The sequence below is a fragment of the Cygnus olor genome, chromosome 21 (genome assembly GCF_009769625.2).
Source record: "Cygnus olor isolate bCygOlo1 chromosome 21, bCygOlo1.pri.v2, whole genome shotgun sequence".
In the NCBI taxonomy this organism is placed as follows: Eukaryota; Metazoa; Chordata; class Aves; order Anseriformes; family Anatidae; genus Cygnus; species Cygnus olor.
In genome coordinates, this window is record NC_049189.1 from 1,395,990 (window position 1) to 1,419,066 (window position 23,077).

The window sequence follows — 23,077 nt, forward strand, 5'->3', positions numbered from 1 at the left end:
TCTAACTCAGTTTCTAAGCATAACGTTATTCTAAAAAAATCTATGCGATTTGGGAAAAGTAGCAAAGGTGCTGAATAAATTACTTTTACTTTATAATGTCATCGGCATTATATTACAGGCTGCTAGTAGTTTGCAATGTAAGTATGAAGTCAGCCAAAGGAAAAAAAAATTGTTTTTGTCTTCAGTTTTGGGGTTTTGTTTTGTTTTTTTAACAATGCCAGATTGAATCCAACTCTTTTGAAGCTGATAGCATCTCCCGCTCCCTGTGCAGTACATTCTTGTTAATGGATAAATTCGAGCTCTCGAGAAAGTCAAAGAATAAATTTAAAGCCTTTTGCCAAATGCCTATCCTATTGGATTTTGATAAGACGGCTATTGAGCTTTAATAATGTCTTCTATCCTTTTTCAGCTGGCCCTTAACATGTCTCTTTATTTGTCCCTAAAGCCTCTTCAGCGATGCCTTTTTATTACAAGTCTCTCAGCTTGCTCTCAAGGGAGACAGGGTCGACAAGAGTGATAGATAGATAACTCTATAGATTATCTCCCACAGATGTTTTCTCTCCAGTAGCCCCTCAGGCTATTCCCTCTAAGTAAACAGAAACTAAATAGAGAGTCTACTGAAGAGAGAAGTCCCCGAGGTCTCTTGTCACCGCAGCAGAAAAACAGCCCGACCGGAGGGGCCGGGCTGGCCGGGAGCTCTGCGTGCTCGGCTCCCAAACCCGCACGCGGCGGCGTTGGGAGGGGAGACCAACACCTCGCCGAGCTCCTCGTGGACAGCACGTCTCGTAACGGGCACCGGCCTCGCTTCCTGCCGGAGGAAGTCCGCATCTTTCATCTCCCTCGCAACGTTAAATCAAAATGACAATGGAGATAATGGTGACGGGCCAGTGCTTCGACGCAGTCAACGCGGTGGAGATGCTTAGAAAATTCGGAGTGAAAGAACGCGCGAGCTGCTCCATAAGCAAAATAAACAGAGCGCAGGAAGATGGCTTGGGGAAAAAAAAAAAAAAAGTTTGGGGAATATATGGGGAATATACACCCACCATATAGCTCGCATGTCTGTGCACCTCTCTGAGTGTACGCATTCAGTTTGCTAAAAAAATGTCAATGACTTTCACAATCAATGACTTAAAAACGAAAAAAACAGGGTGAGGAGTTAATGCAGGTTTGTGCAAGTCAAACTGAACATCAGCAAGCAGAGCAGATAGAAGAGAAGTTTGGTAGGAGCACACCGTGTGTTGTTCCATGGCACAGCACACAGAAAAATGACCCTGGGCACAGGTCTTTTAATAGCATTGCTAGAAATCTTAATTCTTGTGAGACAACAACATCGGCTTTCTGGTGTTAGTGGTCCCAGCAGAAACAGCAGCAAGGCAAACTGAGAAATACTGGAAATAGTGGGAAAATCATTCTTATTTTGCTCCAAGCAAAAAAAAGGCCTGCTTTATTATACAGTATAATAGTGTCCTCAGACTTTTCACTGCCTTTTAATTTATGAAAGGTTACATAATAGAGCGTTATTTTCTGGCAACCTAACACCAGAAATAACACTGGGGTCAGTTCTTAAGCAGCGATTGCTTCCTGTACATCTTCCATCCATCTCTCTGCTATCATGCTGGCCTTCCCTGATCTATTTTTCACTGTTTTACAGGTTCTCTCTTCATTCTAGCAATTTTTTCCCTCCCTAGTCCTTGTTACCACCCAGTCCTGAGCCCGTGATACAGCAGTCCATCAAGCGAGCCGCTGCAGATCGCGGCACCTTGGCTGGGCTCTGATTTCCTTCCCCTTGCCTTAGACTGGCCCACCCGCTGCACTTGCATCTGTCTTCAGTCACCTTCTCACCACCAACACATCTCTGAAGGAACAGGAATAAACTGAAGTCAAATCTCAACTATTGCGTCTTTAGGGATATGACAACCGAATGATTTAGAGATGCTAGAAAAGGAAATCTCCCAAGAGGGTTTGTGCCACCAGAGCAAAACGCTACATAGCAAAGAGTGCTTGCAAACTATTCTAAGATACCTCAAAAATTGTACAGAATGGTTTTTCATTCTTTTTCATTTTTTCCTGACTGAAAAGCTGTCTAGCAGTAGTCTTTTCACAAGCCATAAAGTTTAGACTTGAACTCTTTACCTTACTGCTTTGACCTTTTTTACCCTAGCTGTAAAACCCTACTGCCCATCCTTCAATAAATTTATCACCTCATAAACTCCCACTAGTGCTTCTCTACAATGCATTTAAAGAAAGAAGTGGAAGGGCAATCCTCCCCCCCCCTTGTCAAATATCATAATTGTCCAGTTTTATACCTGCTGTCCAGGAAAATATTTAAGGACACGGTGTTTGTTTCAAAGGCCTGTAGTTTTTGCAACATTCTGCTTTGAAACAAAGGTAATGGAGCTTAAATACAAAAACATGTATTCAACACATAAAGCTGCCAGTTTAATGTTTCCTTCCACCATTGTCTCATACAAAGCCTGCTCACTTCAGGGTAATGTAGGTTCAGCGAAATAGGGATGCAGAATTTATTCGTGATATTGTATTTAGAGACTGAGAAAGAAACAGCAGAGCAGTCGTGGGCCACGGAGAATTTTCTCCATCGCTGTGATAAGCGCGTTGTGATAATAAGAACCTGCCACCTTGTCACCACGTCTGCCCAGACAAAAGGATCCCACAGAGGCAGAGGCAAACACCAAGTGAGTTATGGGGATGAACAAGGTAAAAAGTTCAGCAGTGTTGCGATAGGTCCTTTTGCAAGGTCACCGGATGGTCAAGGGACACTGCCTAGTGGAAGCCCGAGTTTCTAAAATAAGAGCTTATTTTTCTCAGGACGGTAAGAATAGAACGGCCCACAACGGACATGCGTCGAAATATCTTTTCCCAAACTAACTTTGGAGCCTGACAAGTATTGCATTTCACTGTGTTTGGCAGAGTGACACAAGTGTTTCCTTTTAACTTTCAGAGTCAGAAGCAGTACTGAAGATGGCCTAAACACATGAATAAAAAAGGCAGTTGTTGCAAGCTCCGATTTAAAATATCTTCCACTTTAAAAAACTCATACTTTCTGAACAGGACTGTGAGTAGCTATGATAAGACCATCACATCTGAAAAGAATTATCATTATTTCAGCAAGGACGCGCTACCTCTGCAGACATCCAGATAGGCTATAATCAAATACGACTTGAAACGCTTTCCCTTAGGAAAGCTGTTAACCAGCAGATAGCCACGGAAAGAACGCCACCTCGGTGCTACGAGAACAGCCCACCCGCCACAGCAGCCTGGCTACTGAAATATGTAGTGCTGAGGCTGCCTCGCAGTTACCATGCAGAAATTTATACAGCTGGGCCGTATTTGGAGCACATTTTTCTCTGGTCAGTATTACAGTTTAAGCATCACAATGTGATGAAAAGCGCTGGTAATACATCATCCTAGTTAAATTTTATCCTTCCACATATCTATTCCTATTCCCTTGGACTTCACGTAAGCCACATTTACATGGTGGAGTGACCTCTAAAAATTTAGCACTTTTAACAAAGGACCAACAATTTCTTTTACTGGAAGAGAGGTAAATGAGGTTTTTAGATTTGGACTGGTAGCTCTTCATATTGTAGCTGAATCAAGAAACACTTCACACTGCTATTTTCTTTTTTCATAAATACTGGAATCACAGAAAGACAGAAAAATACGGCAATAGAACCACAAAATTTAACCCCCAAAAGCAATAGCAAATATTGGAACACTTTCATGACGTTATTGCAATACACACCCTTGTTCAAAATTAAGAGGAGGTAAAAGAAACCAGGTGTATTCCAAAGCCAGACAGTAAAACAACTTGCACGAGGTTAATCCATATCCTACCTTTTTTATATTGCCCTCCTGGGAGGTCACCTCAGGATCAGTCAGTATTTGCTACAAAAAAGAAGAAAAAAAAATTAAACTGAATTGCAGCTAAGAATGATATAAAATAATGAAGATGATGATTATTATTACCATACAAAGGCCAAAACCCTCAACTGCAACTGAGTGACGCAGACATTTGGGAAGTCAGATGGAAGGCGCACAGCAGAGCGCTTACATACTCTCCTATTCTCCCACACATTACGGTTTTCTGTGGTTCTAAAAACACCTCCAGGTCTGGCTGATGTGAGCACACACCGCTTTCCCAGACGGCTCCGAGCGGCCGCATCCTCACGCCAGCGACCGGCCGCGAGGTCGGGGCTCGCGGTGCTTCGGCACCTGGGCGCTTCCCGCAGCCGTGCGGGAAACTCTTTAATTCCTCCCCCAGCAGAGGTGTGGTGACACAAACCATCCGACAGCGGCTGTGTTCCACCTCAGATTAGATCTAGGTCAGCAGGCATTCAGGGAGGTCAAGTACCCAAGCTTCGTGCAACGCTGCAGAGCGCCATCAGGATAAACATCCCACGCGAGGGCTCGATGGAGCAGCCCGGCTCCAAGTACTTAAGTACCTTCTCTGACCTCAGCGGGGATCTCACATGTCTGAGGTTAAGCACATGCTCAAGTGCTAGGGTAGGGTCAAGGTACTCAGGACTTCCAGGCCTGGGCAATGTATTTTGGCTACCGAAGAGCAGAAAAAAAAAAAAAATAATAAAAAGCTCAAAGGAACAGAGATCAAACTGCAAGGAAACCCAAGATACAAAGAGAATAGTTGTACATTGTAAAGATTTATTTAAAAAAAAAAAAAAAAAGGAAGGAAAAAAAAGGAAAGAAAGGAAGGAAAGGGCCAAGTCCTCTCTTGGTGCACTCTGAGCTGACTCTCACCAAATCAAGGCAGCTCTATTGCATTTCAGCAGCTGAGGACTTGGCACAAAGTTCTTGGACGCCCTTGACCATGTCCAGGTGAGATCGACCGATTTACAAATTTCAGAAATGCTGGCAAATATTTCCAAGCTCAGCTGTAACAACAGCGTGCCATGTCTTCAATAGTAAGAATCCTAAGCCATTCTGTATTTTACAACAGCTTTAATAGATACTGAAATTGTGGTTTGGAAAGTAGCTGAAAGCAAACAGGACCAAGAGGCGAATACCCAAGCAATAAAAATCTGTGTGCTCGTGCACTTGCGTGTGCACATGCAGACGCTGAAATACCACCACGAAAATCTATCCCACAGAGCCGGGAGCGTGGGTCCCCAGGTTGCGGGGGATCGGCTGGCTGCTCGGAGGCTCAGAGCATCCCGGCTCCCATTACTTTCCCTGGGAACTGGTGAGAGCCTTTGAGAACCAGGCCATGAAACTTTCAGAGCTGTGATATAAATAGGACGATGCTAAATGACTGAAAAGCCTTCACGAAAACACTGCTGCTTCCAAACGAAGACACCTCGCTGTAATTATTGTATGTAAAATATCTTTAAATACAATTGGTTAAGTATGTGCATTCAGAGTGCATAATCCACCCGTTCATCATGACCATAAACGTAGAGGGGAAAAAAAAACTGAAATGAAGTGCAAATTGGGCTGTGGTATAGTCCTATATAAACAGGCTTAAGAGTCAGGAATTCCTGAGTCTGAATCTAAATGCCAACACAAGCTTCCTTTTGTTGGTTTGGAGAGATCTCTGCTCAAGGGGCAAGTTATGTTTCTCAGAGCATTTTTTTCCCCCTTCAATTCATAGCAGATCCCAAATTTTAAAATTCTGAGAGAACAGAATTTCTCTAAAAAGTATTTCATACACATTCAAAAATTGTAATTCTGCAGAAAAGCATCATGGCTTTTTATCTAAATGCTCACTCGTGGTATTTCAAAATGGTTGTTTTTTGACAAAGTGAAATAGTTTTTCAGTTTCCTTCCATTACAGAACTTCCAGGGAAATAAACCCTGATTTCATGAAGAATTTTTATTCTGATGGAGCCATCTCCACACTCAAGCTGTATGCATTTACATGCAGGGAAAGGTATTTAAGCAAAAGTGGGAGATTTCAAACTCTGTTACGTTTTCCATCCTGCATTTACACCAGACTTTACAAAAGAAAGATGATTACGTCTGCGGTGCAAAAGCACGGGACTAGGTTCTGCCACAGGGTTTCTGCGTTTCTTGAAGGCACCTGAATTTCCTACTTGCCCACGTCGTTAGAACAAGTCGACAGTTTTGGTATTTGGGGGCGAGGCTGTCAGAAGACACAAGCCAAAGCCCAGAGCTGTCAAGCCTTTACCAGGGATCTGACAGAGCCTTCAGAAACCTTCCCGGCTTCAGAAGGAAAGTACAAAATCCTTATTCTGCACTCCCACTTTGGAATGGAAACTGTTTGAAAACGCCTTTCTAGACGGAAGAAAATTTGACAGCCACATCAGGTGTGTCTGCACTCCGCAAGCTCCGCGGGGCGAAGACTTCCCCGGGAGATCTCCGCAGCAGAAGGGGAGCTCAATGAACGCAACGCTGGGATGTAAATACTACCTCCTAATTAAACAAGAGAAAGGGAGAGAGAGAGGGAGAAAGTACCAGATGTGATGTTTATTAATAAGAATAACAAAAGATACTTTGAAAATCTACTCATTGGGTAATTTTAGCTCAGGCTGGACTTCATCTTATGTGAATGCCATAATACTAAATATAGTGCTTGACGTGTACAGTGGGCTGCAGTTTTGCAGTTAACACAGATGTTCTTAAATGTACTCAAAATTTACACCATATGCTTTTTCTATCAACTGATATGTTGATTTTAGCCAAAAGAAAGACAACATGTCAGCAGCAGCCACGTCAGAAGTTGTTTGAGGGATCCGGTTGGAGGTATCTCTCCTCCAACTGATGATGAATTTCATTGCGTTTCATTTCCTGGGTTCAGCAAACTGGTGGCAACAGAACCCTGCCTTACTTACATTAGTTAGGGATGTGCTATAATTTTTGCAAAGCCTCCTGAATGTATACTAAACATGTCAAGTAACACCATGTGATTCTTTTTGAAAAACAGTTTACAAGCTGGCATTCTCCAGCTGCAGTTAACCCTAATTTGATTACATTACCGAGACAGATCACAATGAGCTTATGTAAATAGTAACGTTATCCATTCATTCCGTGAGCTCAGATAAACTGTCATTTAAAAAAAAAAAAAAAGCTTGAATAGGCATGGTTTGATGTGTTCAGCAAACCGAAAGGCAAAGACAACGACAGACTAGGACCTGCCCCTGCTCTTCCACTGTGAGTCTTGGTCTTCGAGAAGCATTTCCATGTTTACACCGCGCTAGAAAGGGAAGAGAAAGCCCAATGGGTCCGCAAAGCTGGCGTGGGGATAACAGCACTTTGGTCAATAACTTGGCTGATCCTTCAGGAAGACCTCAACACATCACAGGTTGGCAAGACACAGTTAACCAAGCACTTTGATACACTTAACTCTTGTTCTTCGTAATCCCATGAATTACTCCTCTGAAAGCTCTGTCCTGGTGTGCCGCAGGACCAACAAATCCTCCTCCTGATGCCGGCTCGCGTGGCTCTGCCCCGAGCATCTTCCCAGCCTTATGCCCATCTGCGTGGCCGTAGCAGCTATCTCGGTAACTCTCCCACCCCCTGGTGCCCAAGGACAATTTACACACGTGCACACAAAAAGCAGCACGCGATGTGTTTCTCGTTGTTACCATTTGCCTGGGACGTGAAGACCATTGCTCATCGCACTGACACACGCTGTTGCTGCCGCAGCAAGGAGCCAACCTACTCTGCCATTAGCAGCTCTGGGGACTGCAAATGCACAAGCAGGAAAGGCTTTGTTTATTTAATAACAATTCTCAAAACAATCTATTTGCCAATTTTGAAGCGAAACCGAAAAGCTGATTTGTGCAAAACGTAACAGTGTCACAACAGCTGTCGCTTTTCTAGCTCTTCGAAGAAGTTTGGCATTAGCTCGGAGGTCTCCTATAGCACGGAGCCAGGCCAGCAGCAACGCGCTGCTGCTAACCAGGAACCCAGCACAGGCGTTCTCCTGGATGCCACAGGGCTCCAAAACGGCACACGGAACCAGTACAAAATCTGTTGAACCCCATACACCAATTTTCAAACAACCTTTAAATAAAAATAAAACATTGAACAGTAAATTTTGTAAGCTCTGAATTCTGCAGAAGACAGATAACTATTTGAAAAGCCCATAAATCGAGTGCCAAAGTTGCCTGAAGTTATACGGTAAATCAGGAGGCAAAGTTTTCAACCTTCTGCCCGGACAGACTGTGGAGCCTCCCTATTGAATACATTGGAATAATTCTTAATCTGACTTACTGCCACCAGAGCTATCAAGTCCTGAAATACAAATGGAAATATCAGTTCTCTCCTCTGCCTGAACGTTATACGATGGCCAAGCACTGCTTCAGGAGCTGCAACACCTTGCGCAAGAAGCACTAAGGTTTTGTAGAAGCACTACAGTGCTCGTTTCTATTAGCCATGTTTTTAAAATATAATGATTTTACAGGCCTTTCTGGCCAAAAATTTACAAAATTCTAGAATTTCTGTAGTAAATAAACTGGCAAAGCACTGTTAACTCGAGGAAATTTTCAATATCCTGTCTTGGGAATTTGAACCGAATGTGCCTGGAATTAAGAGGAAAAGGAGGGAAGCTCTTGTCTGAGAGGAAGGATTTCCTTTCCTGGCTGGTGAGGGAAGGGGGACGAAGAGCACTGCCCTGCCTGGCAAGGAACAAGCCAAGGGCTGCAAAGAGCGTAAAGAATAAACCAACCAGTCACTGCTAAGGGCAATCAGCACAATTGTGAACAGTTAGAGCAGCCAAACTGTGGTTTGTGGACCAGTAACAGGCTGCAAAGCCACGGTATGCACTCCACAGACCATTTGATAACCATTTATTTTTCAGTTGAAAGTCTGAACAAAAAGGTGGTCCAGCGCTGCATGAAAAACATTCAAACTTAGCAGGGATCCACGGCCCCAGATTTCTGGTAATCTGCCCCAGGGCACACCTCTGCACTTGCTCGTGTCTCATCTCCTGGGTGGCCTTACGGAGGAATTTGTGCCGTTTGCTGACTTCCAGGAGAGCTGAATGCAGTTTACGGAGGTGAACCATTACAGGTCATCCTCAAGGGCGTTCAAAAGAAAGGGATGTCCCAAGTCGTGTTTCAGTAAGAAATATCACCTTCACATTACAAGAAATGAACTTCTCTGCAGTCAAACAGGAGCAGGGAGATGTCAGGGGTAGTTAATAGTGAAAAGAGTCAATGTCAGACACTCAGGATATGCTTAGGAAGAGAGGCTGGAAGAAAGGAAATAAACAGGCAATTTACATACATGGTATCACAACTTCTGTATCACTTTTTGAAGACATAACTCCTCCGTGACATTGTGATCAAGTTCAACTGCAAATACCAGGAAGTTAAACAGAATCTAATGGAGAGCATTTGTAATAACTTCAATAAGCTGAGGACTTGAGACTTTCAGCCAAGACAAATAAGAGAGGCTACTGATTAGTAAATGTCACCATTTCTCTTGCCAAGCACTCAGGGGCTGGTGATAGGAGAGCATTTAATATAATCTCACAGTCTTTAGGGGCTGTTTGATTTTATATTGCATTCTTATCGGGTTCTAAAAGTCCAGCGTTAATGAGCATGAGAAATGCACTTGATAATTTGGCAGTTTTGCTAAAAGAGAATGTATTCCATTCATTGCACATGTGCCTTGGATCCAAACTAGAGATGCATTTCCCCTTCACAGGCCGTCACGTGTAACCTCCTTTTCTTTTTCTCCATTTCAGCAACCTGACATCACCTTTAACAGCCACCTATTTACACTGCTTAAATTAAGTGCCTTTACCAACAACAGAGAAGGGGATCCTTCAGGGCTCCAGCAAGGAGATGTGCCCACTGCATTCCCTTCTGCGAGGCAAGCGATTCTTGAAAGAAGAGGAAGTACCAGGGATGGTAAATGACTGGGACAAACCACAAAACCAGTAACAATAAACGTCCAGATTCTGTTCAGACTCTGAGTGACCCAGGAGTTGAAGGAAATCCAGAGGGACAGCACGGTTTGAGAACACGACTGTGTCTCAATATGGCAGTGATGACAGCGTTACGTTAGATACCCAGCTAGCAAAGTGCAGGCAGGTCAAAGTCCCGCTACAATAAACTACAGCCTGACTTTTTGGGGAGAAATTGTGCAACCTTTCCTAGTCCTGACCTGTGTGTTAGGAGTCGCATTCACCAGAATGAAACTAGGTGCACTCAGCGTGCAGGTGGAAGAATTACCCCTCACCTCCCCCATTCGTATGAACGTAAAGCAAGCAGTATTATTTTGGTGCATGTTTCCATTATAAAATTCAATCCTGAAAAGAAGAACGGACACTTCTGTCTGCCTAGCAGAGCAGTATGTACAGCCTAAGGATTAAAACAGACATCCTCAGTATTGAAGTGCTTCTGCATTTACTCGGTTTGTTCGTCTTCAAAACTGGGACCATAACTAGGAGAGTTTGAGAAAATATCAGATCCTGTGACAGAACGTGCTTCTGAACTGCAAAACACTGGTATTTTCACTCGATCCATAGAGAAAATAGTAGTGGAATGGAAGTGTCGGGCCCCCAGCTCTGCATCGTGCCTGCTGCAGGATCACACGAGACAATCGCTTAATGGATCTGCAGCTCGTTATTGTCCAGGCAAAAAAATCATCTTGGAGAGTGAAGTGCAGTGTTTTGGTTAGCAGATCAAGCTTTGCTGTTTGCAGCAATGTAAATAGATTGGGCGGTTAGCTTTAGTCATACACGATCCATCTATCTTTTGTTCTCGACCCTTTTTAGTTATAAAAATGACCTTGATATTGACAGAATAATACAAATGAACTTCCTCTGTACTTCCCATATTGATAACCTGCTTGTTAAGATGATCACTAATATCATAAGTAAACAGGGAGACCATACATCATCTGGTAATGGCAGTGCTGACACGCACTTGGTCTGACGTATGGGGACCTCTGGGCTTTGGCGGAACAGCTCATCCTTCATGTTGCGCTGCAGCCTTTTTATCCAGGACACACACGGGCATACAGATCTATACAGGGCAATGCACTCAGATCCTAATATACAACCACACCTGTGATGACCGAGACGTCTTGCAAGATGCTCTCACAGGGAAGAGGTGTACTGAAGTGGATTCAACAAGTACACCACCTAGTCCCCAGAATAACTCGGCATCTGCACACCAGCCATCTGCGTCTCCCTTTGGGTGAGGTTCGTACACAGCTAACCGACTGATTTGCCCCATTCTCAGTACGAGTATCTCTGAATTCATTTCCAATTCCGATGGCAGCACTTCCAGAAACTCCCTGCTCTTCTTCCTTCAGTGGCAGACGTTCAACACTTTCAAACCAATGCGGCAACATCGACGCTACTCCTTTTTTCCTCACGAAATCCCCTTCGTCATATACAAATTCTTGTCACTGATGCTGACACTGACCAGCATCATTATTGTAGGAAGCAGGAAAGTCTCGGCACCTCGACCTCCACACGCCTGTAGCTGACAAACAGAGGGGCTAGGAGAAGGGGCACCCAGGTAAGAGATTTTCTGCCCCAGGTCTCAAGCCACGAGCAGGGCAGCTGCCCTTGGCCTCTGCCACCGCCCGCTCCGAGCGCCGCAGCCTGCGCGCTTGTGCCTAAGTGCAGTGATCTCACAGCTGAGGACTTGAGAAAGAACAGAGAAAAATGACCTCATTTCTTTCTCTTCCTCGCAGCCTAAAGAGACACTGATAAGAATTACGAATTGTTTCACCACATTTAAAGAGTATATAACTAATAAATTTTTCCTTGGGCGCGCTTTCCTGCCTCGGTCCAAAAGCCAAGTCTTTTCTCTGCCCCAGCAACACGGCGTGGCTGAGCTCGCTGGAACTGCTCTAGCTCCCCGCATGCAAGCACGTCAAATCACAAGCACAAACATAAAAGCAAACTTGCAGCTCACTGCATACAGAATTTGCCAAAAATCCTGCTCAATAAACTGTGTCTATATCTAGAGCTTATCCTCAGTTCCATCAAAATAATGGCCTTCCCTGTAACCATAGTAGTGCACCAAAGCTAAATAGCTAGGCTGTGACACGTAGATTTTTGATCATTAATCACACTTGAAGGAAAATAAAGCCAATATGCAACGTTCCCACCAATTTCAAAAGTTTAAAGTGGGAAATGCACTGTCTCATTTAGCAGCTTAGTTTTGCTGCTCGCGCTGTGAAAGGGACGAATGAGAACAGCAGCCTGCCTAATAGCTGGTACCGTCCAGGGGGAGCGCGGGCTGTCTGGGAATGTATCCCTGCCTGGCACTCAGACAGCGAGGATGGGATATGTCAGTTTGATACCCATCAGCAGGATAACCTAACTGCCACTTTAACATGACAAGGTCGTAGCCAGGCACTGCGATGCAGTAAGAAAAATGGCCCATTAAAGCCTGAGAAGAACTGGAAGAGAAACATAAGGCTGACTGTGAGAGGTTCAAGTCCTGTTTATTTTAGGGGAAGACGCGGATATTCAGTGCTCCTTTGCAGGGCCCATCTCAGAGGTAGCTACTGAAAGAAAAGCAGGAGGATGGTGACCAGCACAAGAAGAGGTTGTGCTGCTGTTTTGCCACTTGTCCTCCAGACTCGCTGCCCCTCAGACCCAGAACAGGGACTTGTCCCGAATCGGCTGGTTAACCTGGGGAGGAACTCCCTGTCGTAATGCTTTCTGCGAGGAAAAAAACAATAGGGGGACAGAAAAGGGCACTTTGTCTTCCTCTTTTTTTCAGAAGTAATATCAAGAAGTTATATTCTCTATAAAGAAAAGTTAACACGGAATTATTCTGCAGACTAACTTCAGACACTGGCACAATCTGTCTCCTATTTAAAAGGGACACAGTGTTGTTTTTCTGAGCTGATAGGGGGTGCCAGGTGAGTTCCCTTTTAAGAGCTGTAGGAACAGTTTCAGACAGAACTGGATAATATTATGCTTGGAATGATAATATTGTGTTTGGAAAAGGTCAATATTTTATTTAATCAGCCAGACAGAGAGTGGGTGGCAATTTCAATGCATTTTCTTGAGACAGGAATTCAGGGAGTCCGAACGGAAATCAGTTTCTGTTTTTTCCTTAGGCTGCTGATGTCTTCCCCAGGTAGGAATTTGTGTCCGGGGCCTCGACATAACAGGGCTGGATAAATGCCCGGCGCCTCTTTGCAGGGAGTGCCACCGGAGAGCGCGTGGCTTCACTTGGCACCTAGTTTGTAAGCCAGCTACACTTCAGGAATTGGTGGGTCAGAGAATTACAAGGGCACCACGCAGACAGCTTTCGGGGCAGACGGCACCCTCCCATCTCTCCACGTAACGCTTCTCCTTCCAACGTCACCTTCAGCACCCAACATCCCTTCCTACTGGGGGCTGTCTGCTACCGACGTGCGTGTGCTGGAGCAAACGAGATCTGTTAATTCTTACAGGAGCCAGCAACACCCACCCTCTGCACCAGGACCGCTTTTGGCCTCCAAGACAGAAATGGGATTTTATTCCCCGAGACAGAGGCAAGTCCTAACCTAGAGAGAACACTGATTAAAAGAGCCAGCAAATAACTAGAGAAATGAGCTTATAAATGCAGCGAGCGCTTCATTTCTTGAGGTCACAAAACTCGACCATTACCTGTCTGCTCACATTTTCTTGATTAGACATCTTCCCAGCAAAAAGACCTCGCGGCCAACCACTTCAAAAAGCCACCTGCCAGAAGCTCCTTCCCTCTTGACCGCACGGTTCAAGCCGTGGGCGCCCGGCTTTCAGAGTGCTTGCTCAGAAAATTTGGAAATCTCCGCAGAAAATTTTCCTGAGGTAAACCAGAACGGCTAATAGATCCTAAAAAATTTACTGTTGTTATCTTTAGTAATTCTAGATTCTAAAAAAAATCACCTTTATTATCCTTAGTAATTCCAGTTGCTCGCCACCAAAACGAAAATGGATTTTTTCATTTGGAGCTCCGTTCAGAACACTACCAAAAAATCCCACACTTTTTCTTTTTTCATTACGAGCTTTGAAAAAGCACACACAGCCCTCCTGGTCGTTAAACACTCCAAGTGCAGTTCTGAAGAAAATCTGGGGAGACCCGGCTCTGAGCATTGATTGCAAGGGGTTTTTCAATCTTGTGCCAAAAGGAACATTGAGGTTTGAAGATGGCTCCCTGCACGATCTTGCCAAACAGCACTTCAGTTTACGTCTTCAAAACTACCACCAAGGGTTCATAGACAAAGAAATGTCCGCAACGTATCCAGATGCTGGAAATGAAACGTATTAGAGCCACTGAAGAGGGTTTAATGAAGTAAAGTGCTTTTTTAACTGCCAGCCCAAAGTAAATAAACACCGATTTGAGCATAGTTAAGAGATTTCACCTTACCAGATCATCTGAACGTGCCATCAAGGAAACCATTGCTTTGTGGAAACAGCACAGCAGCAGCTTAACACTCTTAGAAACTTGGTTCTTGTCTTCCTCAACACCCCAAACCTCTTGGGACTGAGAAAGAGTAAAGCAAGCCCTGCAAAAGCTACAGAACTCCCGCATGCTTGTCAGTCTGTGTTGCCGGGTCACCGGGGTCAATTGGTCCTGCTCTGACTTAAGGAAGGGAAGGATGAAGTCAATGAAGTCATTAGCCACAGGCTGCAGCCGTTTCCCCACGTTTGCCCGTGGCACCTGCTCTAACCAGGCTGGACACCGCCCAAGCCCCGGCTGCTGCAAACGCAGCGACAGCTGGAAGGCGAATACTGCGGGTTTTACACAGAAAAATGCGATCATCCTCGATTGCACGCTCACACACATTTCTTCGAGGGCTATTTTACTGCTTTGAAAGTTTGGCATTGTGCTGCGGATTGTGCTGAAGTTTAGAAAATTCCAAGGGGGACTCTGAGGCTTGGGATGAGTTTGTGGTGTCTCGGATTTCTCCAAAGACGTCTCCTCACCACATCCTTCCATTCCAGGCTCCCTAAATATCATCCCTCGTATTTCAGATGTGTGTTTTTATAATACAAAAGGAATTTGTAAGGCTGTTTTTTGGTTTGTTTTTTAAAGATAAGGAATCTCTTTTAAAGCAGTAAAATAATGATTTCTAGGATTGGGATAAGCAATGGAATAAAGCAGAGAACCAAGAAAGATAATATACTCTGTTATGCAATTGCCCGCTTTGCTACAGCCAAGGCTGTCAATTTGTCCATATATTTATAATTCACAGTTGTTTATCCCCCTTCCCTAATTCAGGCGTGCAGCCTGTTGGTTAGATGAAAGTTAAGATTAAATGCAAAAGCAATGATCTGGCTGACATTTGGTGGGACACTACTTCAGCTTGACTAATCCCTCCCTTCCCAGAGGCTCACTGCTGTGCTCTCCCTTTTGCCAGGAGCACAGCGCCAGTCAGTGTGGTTTCTAAATCGTGTTTTGGTTCAAATCGCAAAAAGAGAACTTTACAATAACTTACACGGGCTGCACTACTTGGTGAAAGCACTAAGAGCGTACTTCACTCTTCTCAAAGCACAAGCTATTCAACAGAGGCCTCAAAAACACACCAAAAAAAAGGTATAAGCTGCTTCGACTGATGCACAGTAAGTGCACCATTTAACATAGACAATTTGGTTTTTGCAATAACTTATTCTACAGCTCTAAATGTTAAACGTTTGGGGTTTCCACCTTCCTGAAAGCCTCCCGGGACGTGCAAGGACCGGGTGTCTGCTGGCTGTCCCGGGGACTTGCCTCCAAGCTCAGCAGCTATTCCTGCTCCACTGCTCCACTTGGCCAGGACACTGGGCACACTACATGGAAACAGCTCCTGAGGTGAAAAGGAGCACTCCTCCTTTACTGGAAAATAAACAGGAGATTACTTTTTGACCTCTCTTTTGCTCTCGGAGCCTTCTGTCTGTACAACCAGTGCTGCTTGTTCTTGTACTTTTCACCACGGAGGATGCACAAGGAAATGACCAAGTGAGCACAAACAATAAAACACAGCAGTAGGAACCAATCCAGCCGTGCTTGGGGTTTTCTTCTAGGCAGGTGTGAAAAAAGATGATTTTCTGGCAGATTTGGCCTTGCAGCATCGCTGTCCTAAGTCACTTAAAAAGCATACACACAGCAACATTTGCAACTTTATCTCACAAACCGTAACACTAGGATCCAAGTGATATGCGTTTGAGTCATTTATTTCCCAGTTTTCATGCAATCTGGTTCAATTATGAATTTGACTGCTTTTTTTTTTGCAGAATATAAAATCCCTTTCCTTGCACCATATAATTGTGTTCCATCGCAGAACTGGTATTCATCATTGCTCTGCTGTCCCCTAGCCTAAAAGATAAACCATCCACAGGGTAATAAATGTCAAACTATGATTATTGATGCTTTCAATTAAATTGATTATCTATTTGAGGTGCATAGCATGGTGATTTATTGCTGTCTCCTTACGTTGCACTTGGCACAATGGCTTCCCTGAAAGGTGAATATTTTGATTGTTTCAACAGATTTTCTATTAATCTGATTTTTTAAAAGGGACTCACAACCATCCGAGTGCCTGCTTAACTGCAATGGCACCTCATCGAATCTGAAATATGCCACCTGTTTGGTTAGCTTCTGCAGAGCGGAGGTTAGGATCCAATATGTGAAAATAGAAAATGAAAACTTTGGTTTAGGTGTTAAGGGAAAGACAGAATACATCCTTGACTTACATCCCTCCTTCAGAAACATTTATTTTTTATGGACTATATCAGACAAAAAGTGTGTATAATGTTGAGCTTTGTTGACTACTTACTATACACCTCGACAGAGGGATGAGATGACCTTCGACTCGTCACTAGCATTGTGTTTTTATTAGTTTCAGATAAGAGGAGCTATAAAATTCAAAGACATTTGCTCACCAATAATAATCAGCAGCTGCTTCACAAACAAGGCTTCTGTTAGCTGTGTCATGGTTAAGGTGACACAAGTTGACCTCTATCTGATAATTTACTTGAAGAAACGCCTCAAACGTGGCAGGACAGCCTCGTACCAGCTTCCGCTGCTGCTGTTTCCTCACAGCACAGTACAGTTTGATCCAACCTGTTTCGGAAAGCAAATCTGCCTCAAAAACGCCTCTCATCCACTCACCAAGGCATGCAGGAAACAAGCACGAGAAAATTATAACTCTCCTAATATGCTTGTTTTGCTAGCTATGAAGAAAATTACGTAAAAACATTTTCAGGCAGGTCGGCTTAGAGAATCTCCATACCAAAACTCATCATTTCCATGGGGGAAAAAAAAAAAAAAATCCAGTGCTGCTAAGCCATTGACTTCAAATTTGAAACAGGGACAATTTTTTCTCCATTATTGCCCACATCTGGTATTTCCAAGTAATGGGAAAGCACCACGTCAGATAACCCTGTGACTAAACTTCCTGGTGCTGCACTCCCCTGACCAAGTTTCCCACCATTTATTATCGGGAGCACCCAGGAAAAAGACCGAAGCCCCGTTGTGCTAGCTGCTACGTAAAACACAGCGATGAGTCTGCCTAGAAGACCTTGATAATAAGTAAACACAGCAGATAAATGGTGGGAAAAGAAAAAGAGAAAGATTGCTATCCCCATTTTACAGACAAGACTGAGACACGAAATTAGGTGACGTGCCAAAACCACACAGTCTCCGGCATTCAGAAATTGAGTTTCCAGCTCCTCAGAGCTAATCTCAACAATAAGGCTGTCAGTCCTCCTCAGATGCAAACACCTTTGACCCCGGTAAGCTCAGAATTATACACACATCAATTCAGACTTTGAAGCCTGGCTTATCTCTCGCTAGTGTAACTGTCCCCTCCGCTGTAACCAACAGGGCTGGCTGAGGGAAAAACAAACTACCAAGGAAGAAGAAAAGAAAAACAAAACCCTGCAGCTCAGGCAGAAATCGCTATCTTGCGTTTGCTGTGGGCTACCTCCATCGTGGCAAAGCCCAAAGGGCTTTATAGCTTGTGTGTGTGGGAATGCTTTAATCACTACCTGACCAACGTAGGAGAGGAGCTAACTGGGGCATCTAACAGCCTAAAGCACTCTGCAGACGAGGTAAGGGCAAACATGAAGGAAACATTTCCATTTGATAATACCAGCTGCACACGGAAAGGCAAATGTAATAACCCACGCTTAAATTTGGCCATCAAACCAGAGCGAAGGCCTCACCTCTCAGCAGCTACGAGTTAGCGCCACATCCTAGGACCAGTTTCTGTCGTATCCCTGTTTGAAAAGTCAACTTGAACAGCTCAGGCTCCAAAAACAGGAGCTCAGCTGAAGGTGAGGCTTCAGGAAAGTCACCCAGAGCATCCTGCTGCTGGGCCACACGGGTCCCACCACCACCACCAGCAGCAGCTGGTGCTGGCTTAGCGAGCCACGCGGCTCACGGAAAAAGAACATGAGAAAGGCCACAAGCAACTGGGAAGCACGATGAGTTCCTGAAGCTCCAGACCGAGGGCAATTTGCTCTGCTGAACATCAAGGCTGTTTCCCCAAAAACAAATATAGGCACTGTAAGGTTTATGTGGCCAGCCCCTGCCCCTGCAGTAGAGGTTAGAAAACGTGACATCTGGTGTCCCAAGGATCTCTGTCTGGCCACGCACAGCTGTAACGATAGCTACACCTTGTAGACAGCACGAGGATATTTTCATGGCTTGAAGGATGATCCTAAAGGCCTGGAAGAACAAAAAAGATGACAAAAAAAAGAAAAAAGCAGGAAACCTCAGGATGAAGGGCCGCGACCTCCCTCCTCAGCACACATCACAAGCTCTCGGATGCACGGAAGCAAATTCCAAGCAACCTCTGCGGCGAGGGTGAGGGCACCGCGCGGGTGCGAGGAGCGATTGGCAGAATGCGCCCTTTGTGGGGCGGCAGCACCGGGAAGGTGTTTGCATATGCAAAGTCCCTGGAGCGCTTCCAGGCGCACGGCGCTGAGCGGTGCGTGTGGACGCAGGAGGAACGCGGTGTTCGGGCTCGTGCTGCCGCCGGGCCCGGCTGCTGGCACGGGCTGAGAGCCCACGAGCACGGGGAAGCACATCCCGCATCGCTCCTCGCTTCACTCTGGGCACTTTCCTTCCACTGGCCAACAAGAAGCGAAACCTGAGCGGCTCAAGGGGACGGGGTGTTTTTTATTTCATTTGACTGGAGAAATAACCAGGCTCCTTCACCCTGGGAAGGTTTGGATGCATGAGAACCGCCCCTTCAGCGCTGATGGTCCACAACCGCTCCCCCCTCACCGAAGTGATGCACGCACAGGGTCACGGCGAGCCGTGCAGCTCCGGGACCCCGTCCTCCGCTTCGCTCTCTGCATTCCTCAGATAGCAGGGTAATGACTGGGGGGTCATGAAAAGGGAAGAACTCGAGCATTTCTTGCTGTTTCCCTTACAAGTTTCTTCTGAAAATTATTTTTCGAATTGCATAGGGTAAAGTTCAGCCCCAGAAAAGGCAAAGAGAAGGAAAACTGAAAGGGAGGCAACGGTGGTTACTTGCTCATTGAGCTCAGACTGGGGCTCACAGATCTTTCCACCAGCCTCAACAAGAACCTCCTGAATCCTCCCAGAAGTTTGGATCACTCTCTCCTTCCCTTTCCTTCCTGCACAAGACGCTAGGATGTGCCCCTTCTAAAGCAACTCTGGGACTTGCTGATGGTTCAGTTCCACGCAAGAAGTGCTGGAGCTCCCTGCTCTGGCCATGAGCGTTGTGGGAGGGCAGCCTCAGAAAGGAAGCGTGTATTTGGCCTTCCGTTCTGTAAGCCCAACCTGGAAGCCAAAATAAAGTGCTGCTTCTCCTCCCTTTCCTCGTATCAGCTAAGAGAAGAACTGTTTTGGTATCGGATCACAAACAACTGCCTGCTGAGATTCCCATCAGTGAAGAAGCTGCAACGTGACCCAAAAGCTCAGCGTCTGCATTCCTGGAAAAAAAGAAACCATCACAGTCCTACTTCAGTTATCTCACCAAAGGCAAGGTCCTCTTTTTTTTTTTTTCTTCTTTTTTTTCTTTTCTTATAGGGACACATTGAGAATGTTACTGCGTTATCATGGCAGCTGGACACAGCTATCAGTAATAACCGTGATGGCTGGACTGGACTGTGCCACAGGAACTGAGTAGGCATCTGCTCTGTTTAACGCACAGGAAGCACGGGGCAGGTTTTAAGAAGTATGCAGAGGATGTAATGGAGCCTCTAATGTGTTTAGGTTTCTCCAGCGGAATCTAGCTTTATCAGAAAACAAAGGTCCTGGTGGGATTATCAGCAGAAAGAAACCCAGAACCTGTCTGGTTAGGAAGGGGGCTATGGAGATTGTTATGTCAAGGTGCAATAGCTTCCTCCCAGGCCAGCTAAAAGCTACTTCTGTATTTGGTCCCCTCCACAGAATTAATGGGAAATCTGTGCCCACGTGCAAGATTTTTAGCACAAATAAATCAGTCCTTGTCTCATGCTGGCTCCTTGCAGAAAGGAAAGAAAAATTAAGATGTCTCTGATGTTGACATTCCTCTCCAAGAACTAGCAGTATCTTAGCAAAACAAAATTTTATTTTTAAGCTGCTTAATAGGAAACACACCAAGCTCGGCCCTGCGATACCTCCGAGTGCTGCAACGCCCTGCCCATCGCGATGAATCGAGTAACGAGTGTCTGAAGGTTACAAAAGCACCTTACACCTTCAGCTGCCCTGCTCCATCTCCAGCTGAGCACCCAACAGCGCGCTGCTACGGGGTGGGAGCAGCCGGGGGAAGGAGGAACCAAAGGCATAAGAAACTTTTTCACAGGCAGTTAAGACGATTGCAATTTAGGAAGCAGCAATTACTCGGAAACGTGATCCTTGATTTTTTTTTCCTTACATGATTAACAAAACAATTACGGTAATTATTTAAATTAAAGTACCAGCCCCGATACCATAAAAATGGGCCCTGTCAGTCTGTTAGTCTCAGCTCAAGGCAGCCGTACAACAGGGAAATGCCAAGGTGAAGCCATGAGATCACAGCTGGTGCCTCCCGAATCTCTCAAAGGTCACCGTGGAGGACTCAGACCTGACTTGTTTTTCAGCTCACCTATATGAGTTTCACAAAATCCAGGTTTACATCCTGGTTAATGTATCAAAACACACCCGTAACAGTGTTTGGATTCAAGGGCCCTTGATGAGACCACGAAATAAATACAGCATGGGTGTTTTAAACAGGGAACCACGATAGCATGGACAACCTCAGCAGCAGACAAGGTGCCTTTTGCCCCCGTACCTCTGCAGCCTGCCTTGTGCTCAGCCCCATCACCCTCCGGTGGCTCCCGGGATCGCCCCCCTCATGGAGCACGACGCATCATGTGCACGCTACCCTTACACAAGCAGTGTGTGCCGATAACAGCGCTACCCTTAAAAAGCAGCTACTGCTGCTCTTGGGTGAGCTGTTTGTTACGGACGGGAAGGGGCAGCTCATCGACAGCCTGAGCCTCTGCCACCCAGGCCAGCCCTAGCCCCGGTCTCCCCGATGGCCCTGCGGCATCTCGGGGCTGCCTGGCACTGCCAGCCGCTCCCCCAAAAGTCGCCGAGCTCTGCTCAGCCTCCCCAGGATGATTTACAAGCGCTGCCTTCAGACGAGAGAGGAGATGAGCCCGTACCCCGCGTCCCTGCCAAAGGCGTCCCCCTCCCCTCTCCCCTATCCCCCGGGCCCGACCGTCCCTCTCCTCCCCCACAAGCACCAGCTAAAAAAGGGAAAGAATGAGAAAGTGAGTAGTCTGTAGCTGGCACTGCAGACAATGTATGTCTTGTGTGAGTAATTTAGCACTATGGCCAGTCAATCTGGTTTCTGGGCCCAATGCCCTGACCCTCTTTAGAGCTGCTCTCTCTCTCCAGCACAGTGTGAAACATTTCCTTTCACAGCACTGACACTTTGCAGATTGAGACGTCAGGCCTGTCCAACTGCAGCAAATTAGCAATTTTTCTTTTACTAATTGGAAATAAAAATGTTTGCTAAGGGAATAATTTGTAGGAATGCAGTGTTAGGTTTCCGGCTTTTTATAAGGATGCTTTAAACTTTATACATGTGCACTTTTCTTCTGTTTTGATGCCTTGCACTGTAAATTTTAATAGGTTACTCGACTGTTAACTTTACAGTCTCGGCCATCCAAAGGATTAAATGAAGTTTTTAATTTATCTTCCTCTCCAAGGCAGCAGGGTCTTCCTAAACAGTGCCTCGCCCGCTGCTCAGTGAGCCCGGAGAAGGAGCACGGCTCCGGAGAGGTGAAAGCACACGCAGCTCCGTGGCACCCCGATGAACGTGGGGCAGGCAGTCTGTGTGCGAGGCCTTCGGTGTGAGGCTCTCCCAAGTCCCCTGGGAGCACGCGGAGGGAGGTGGGCAGCAGCTTCACGGGGGCTTTTCCTCCCCAAGCTGTCACAAACGGGTGGTTCCCTACCTGTGAATCTGCGCAGCCGCCCGGTCACTGTGCTCGCAGCAAATACGGCCAAAAACCTGGCTCCCGCCTGTGCTGGTAGGGAAGAGGGGCAGGAGGCTCCTCTCTGCCGTGGTCCTGCTCCTTTGCTCGAGTGCATTTGGTGCGGAAACACCAAATGTCGGGAAGGGTTTGGTGGTGACAGCGCCTGGATGTTTAACTCCTTTCAAAAGCAAATGCAGACCTGGGACAGTTTGATCTATTTGTTCCTAGAGACCACTCTGCTTTTAAGAAATGGCATGCAAAGGGCAGTCAGTAAAGACTTCTTCAAATAATAAAAAAAGTTTGAGAAAGCGGGATCGAGAAAGAGCCTCCTATAACCTAGGAAAACCTGCTGAAACCCAGAAATGAGAAGGAAATGCCCTTTTGCTGAAATACAATATGTTAGCTTAATATTTCTCCGTAATTCTTAAGGCATGTAATGTCTTCCTGCAAACTGCTCTCAGGCAGGAGTACATTAGCTCTCCCAACAATGCCAGCACATAAAGAGTTACTGTTCTTTCCCCCCGAACCACCCCCACCCCCCCATAAAGCATTTGACAGCCATGCCTAATAATTCTTTCTGGTGTGGTTTTTCTTTTTCTTGATGTCTTTATGTGAATATGAAGCCAGAGTGAAAGGCTTTGGGTGACCCCCGTGAGAGAGAAAAAGTATGAACTACAGAGAAAGCGAGTGAGATATAGGCTCCCTGCGGAGACATAGGCATCTTCTCTGGCA

At 45.6% G+C, this 23,077-nt stretch overlaps 1 protein-coding gene across 5 annotated transcripts in view; it reads right to left on the minus strand.

The window, feature by feature from the left end:
* Positions 1-23,077, minus strand: part of PRDM16 (PR/SET domain 16) — a 310,444-nt gene that overhangs the window by 140,349 nt on the left and 147,018 nt on the right. For all 5 annotated transcript variants that reach the window (XM_040533380.1, XM_040533378.1, XM_040533382.1 and 2 more), the window contains one exon: positions 3,856-3,906. In XM_040533380.1, the coding sequence (XP_040389314.1) occupies positions 3,856-3,906 (51 nt within the window). The remainder of the gene's footprint in view (positions 1-3,855; positions 3,907-23,077) is intronic.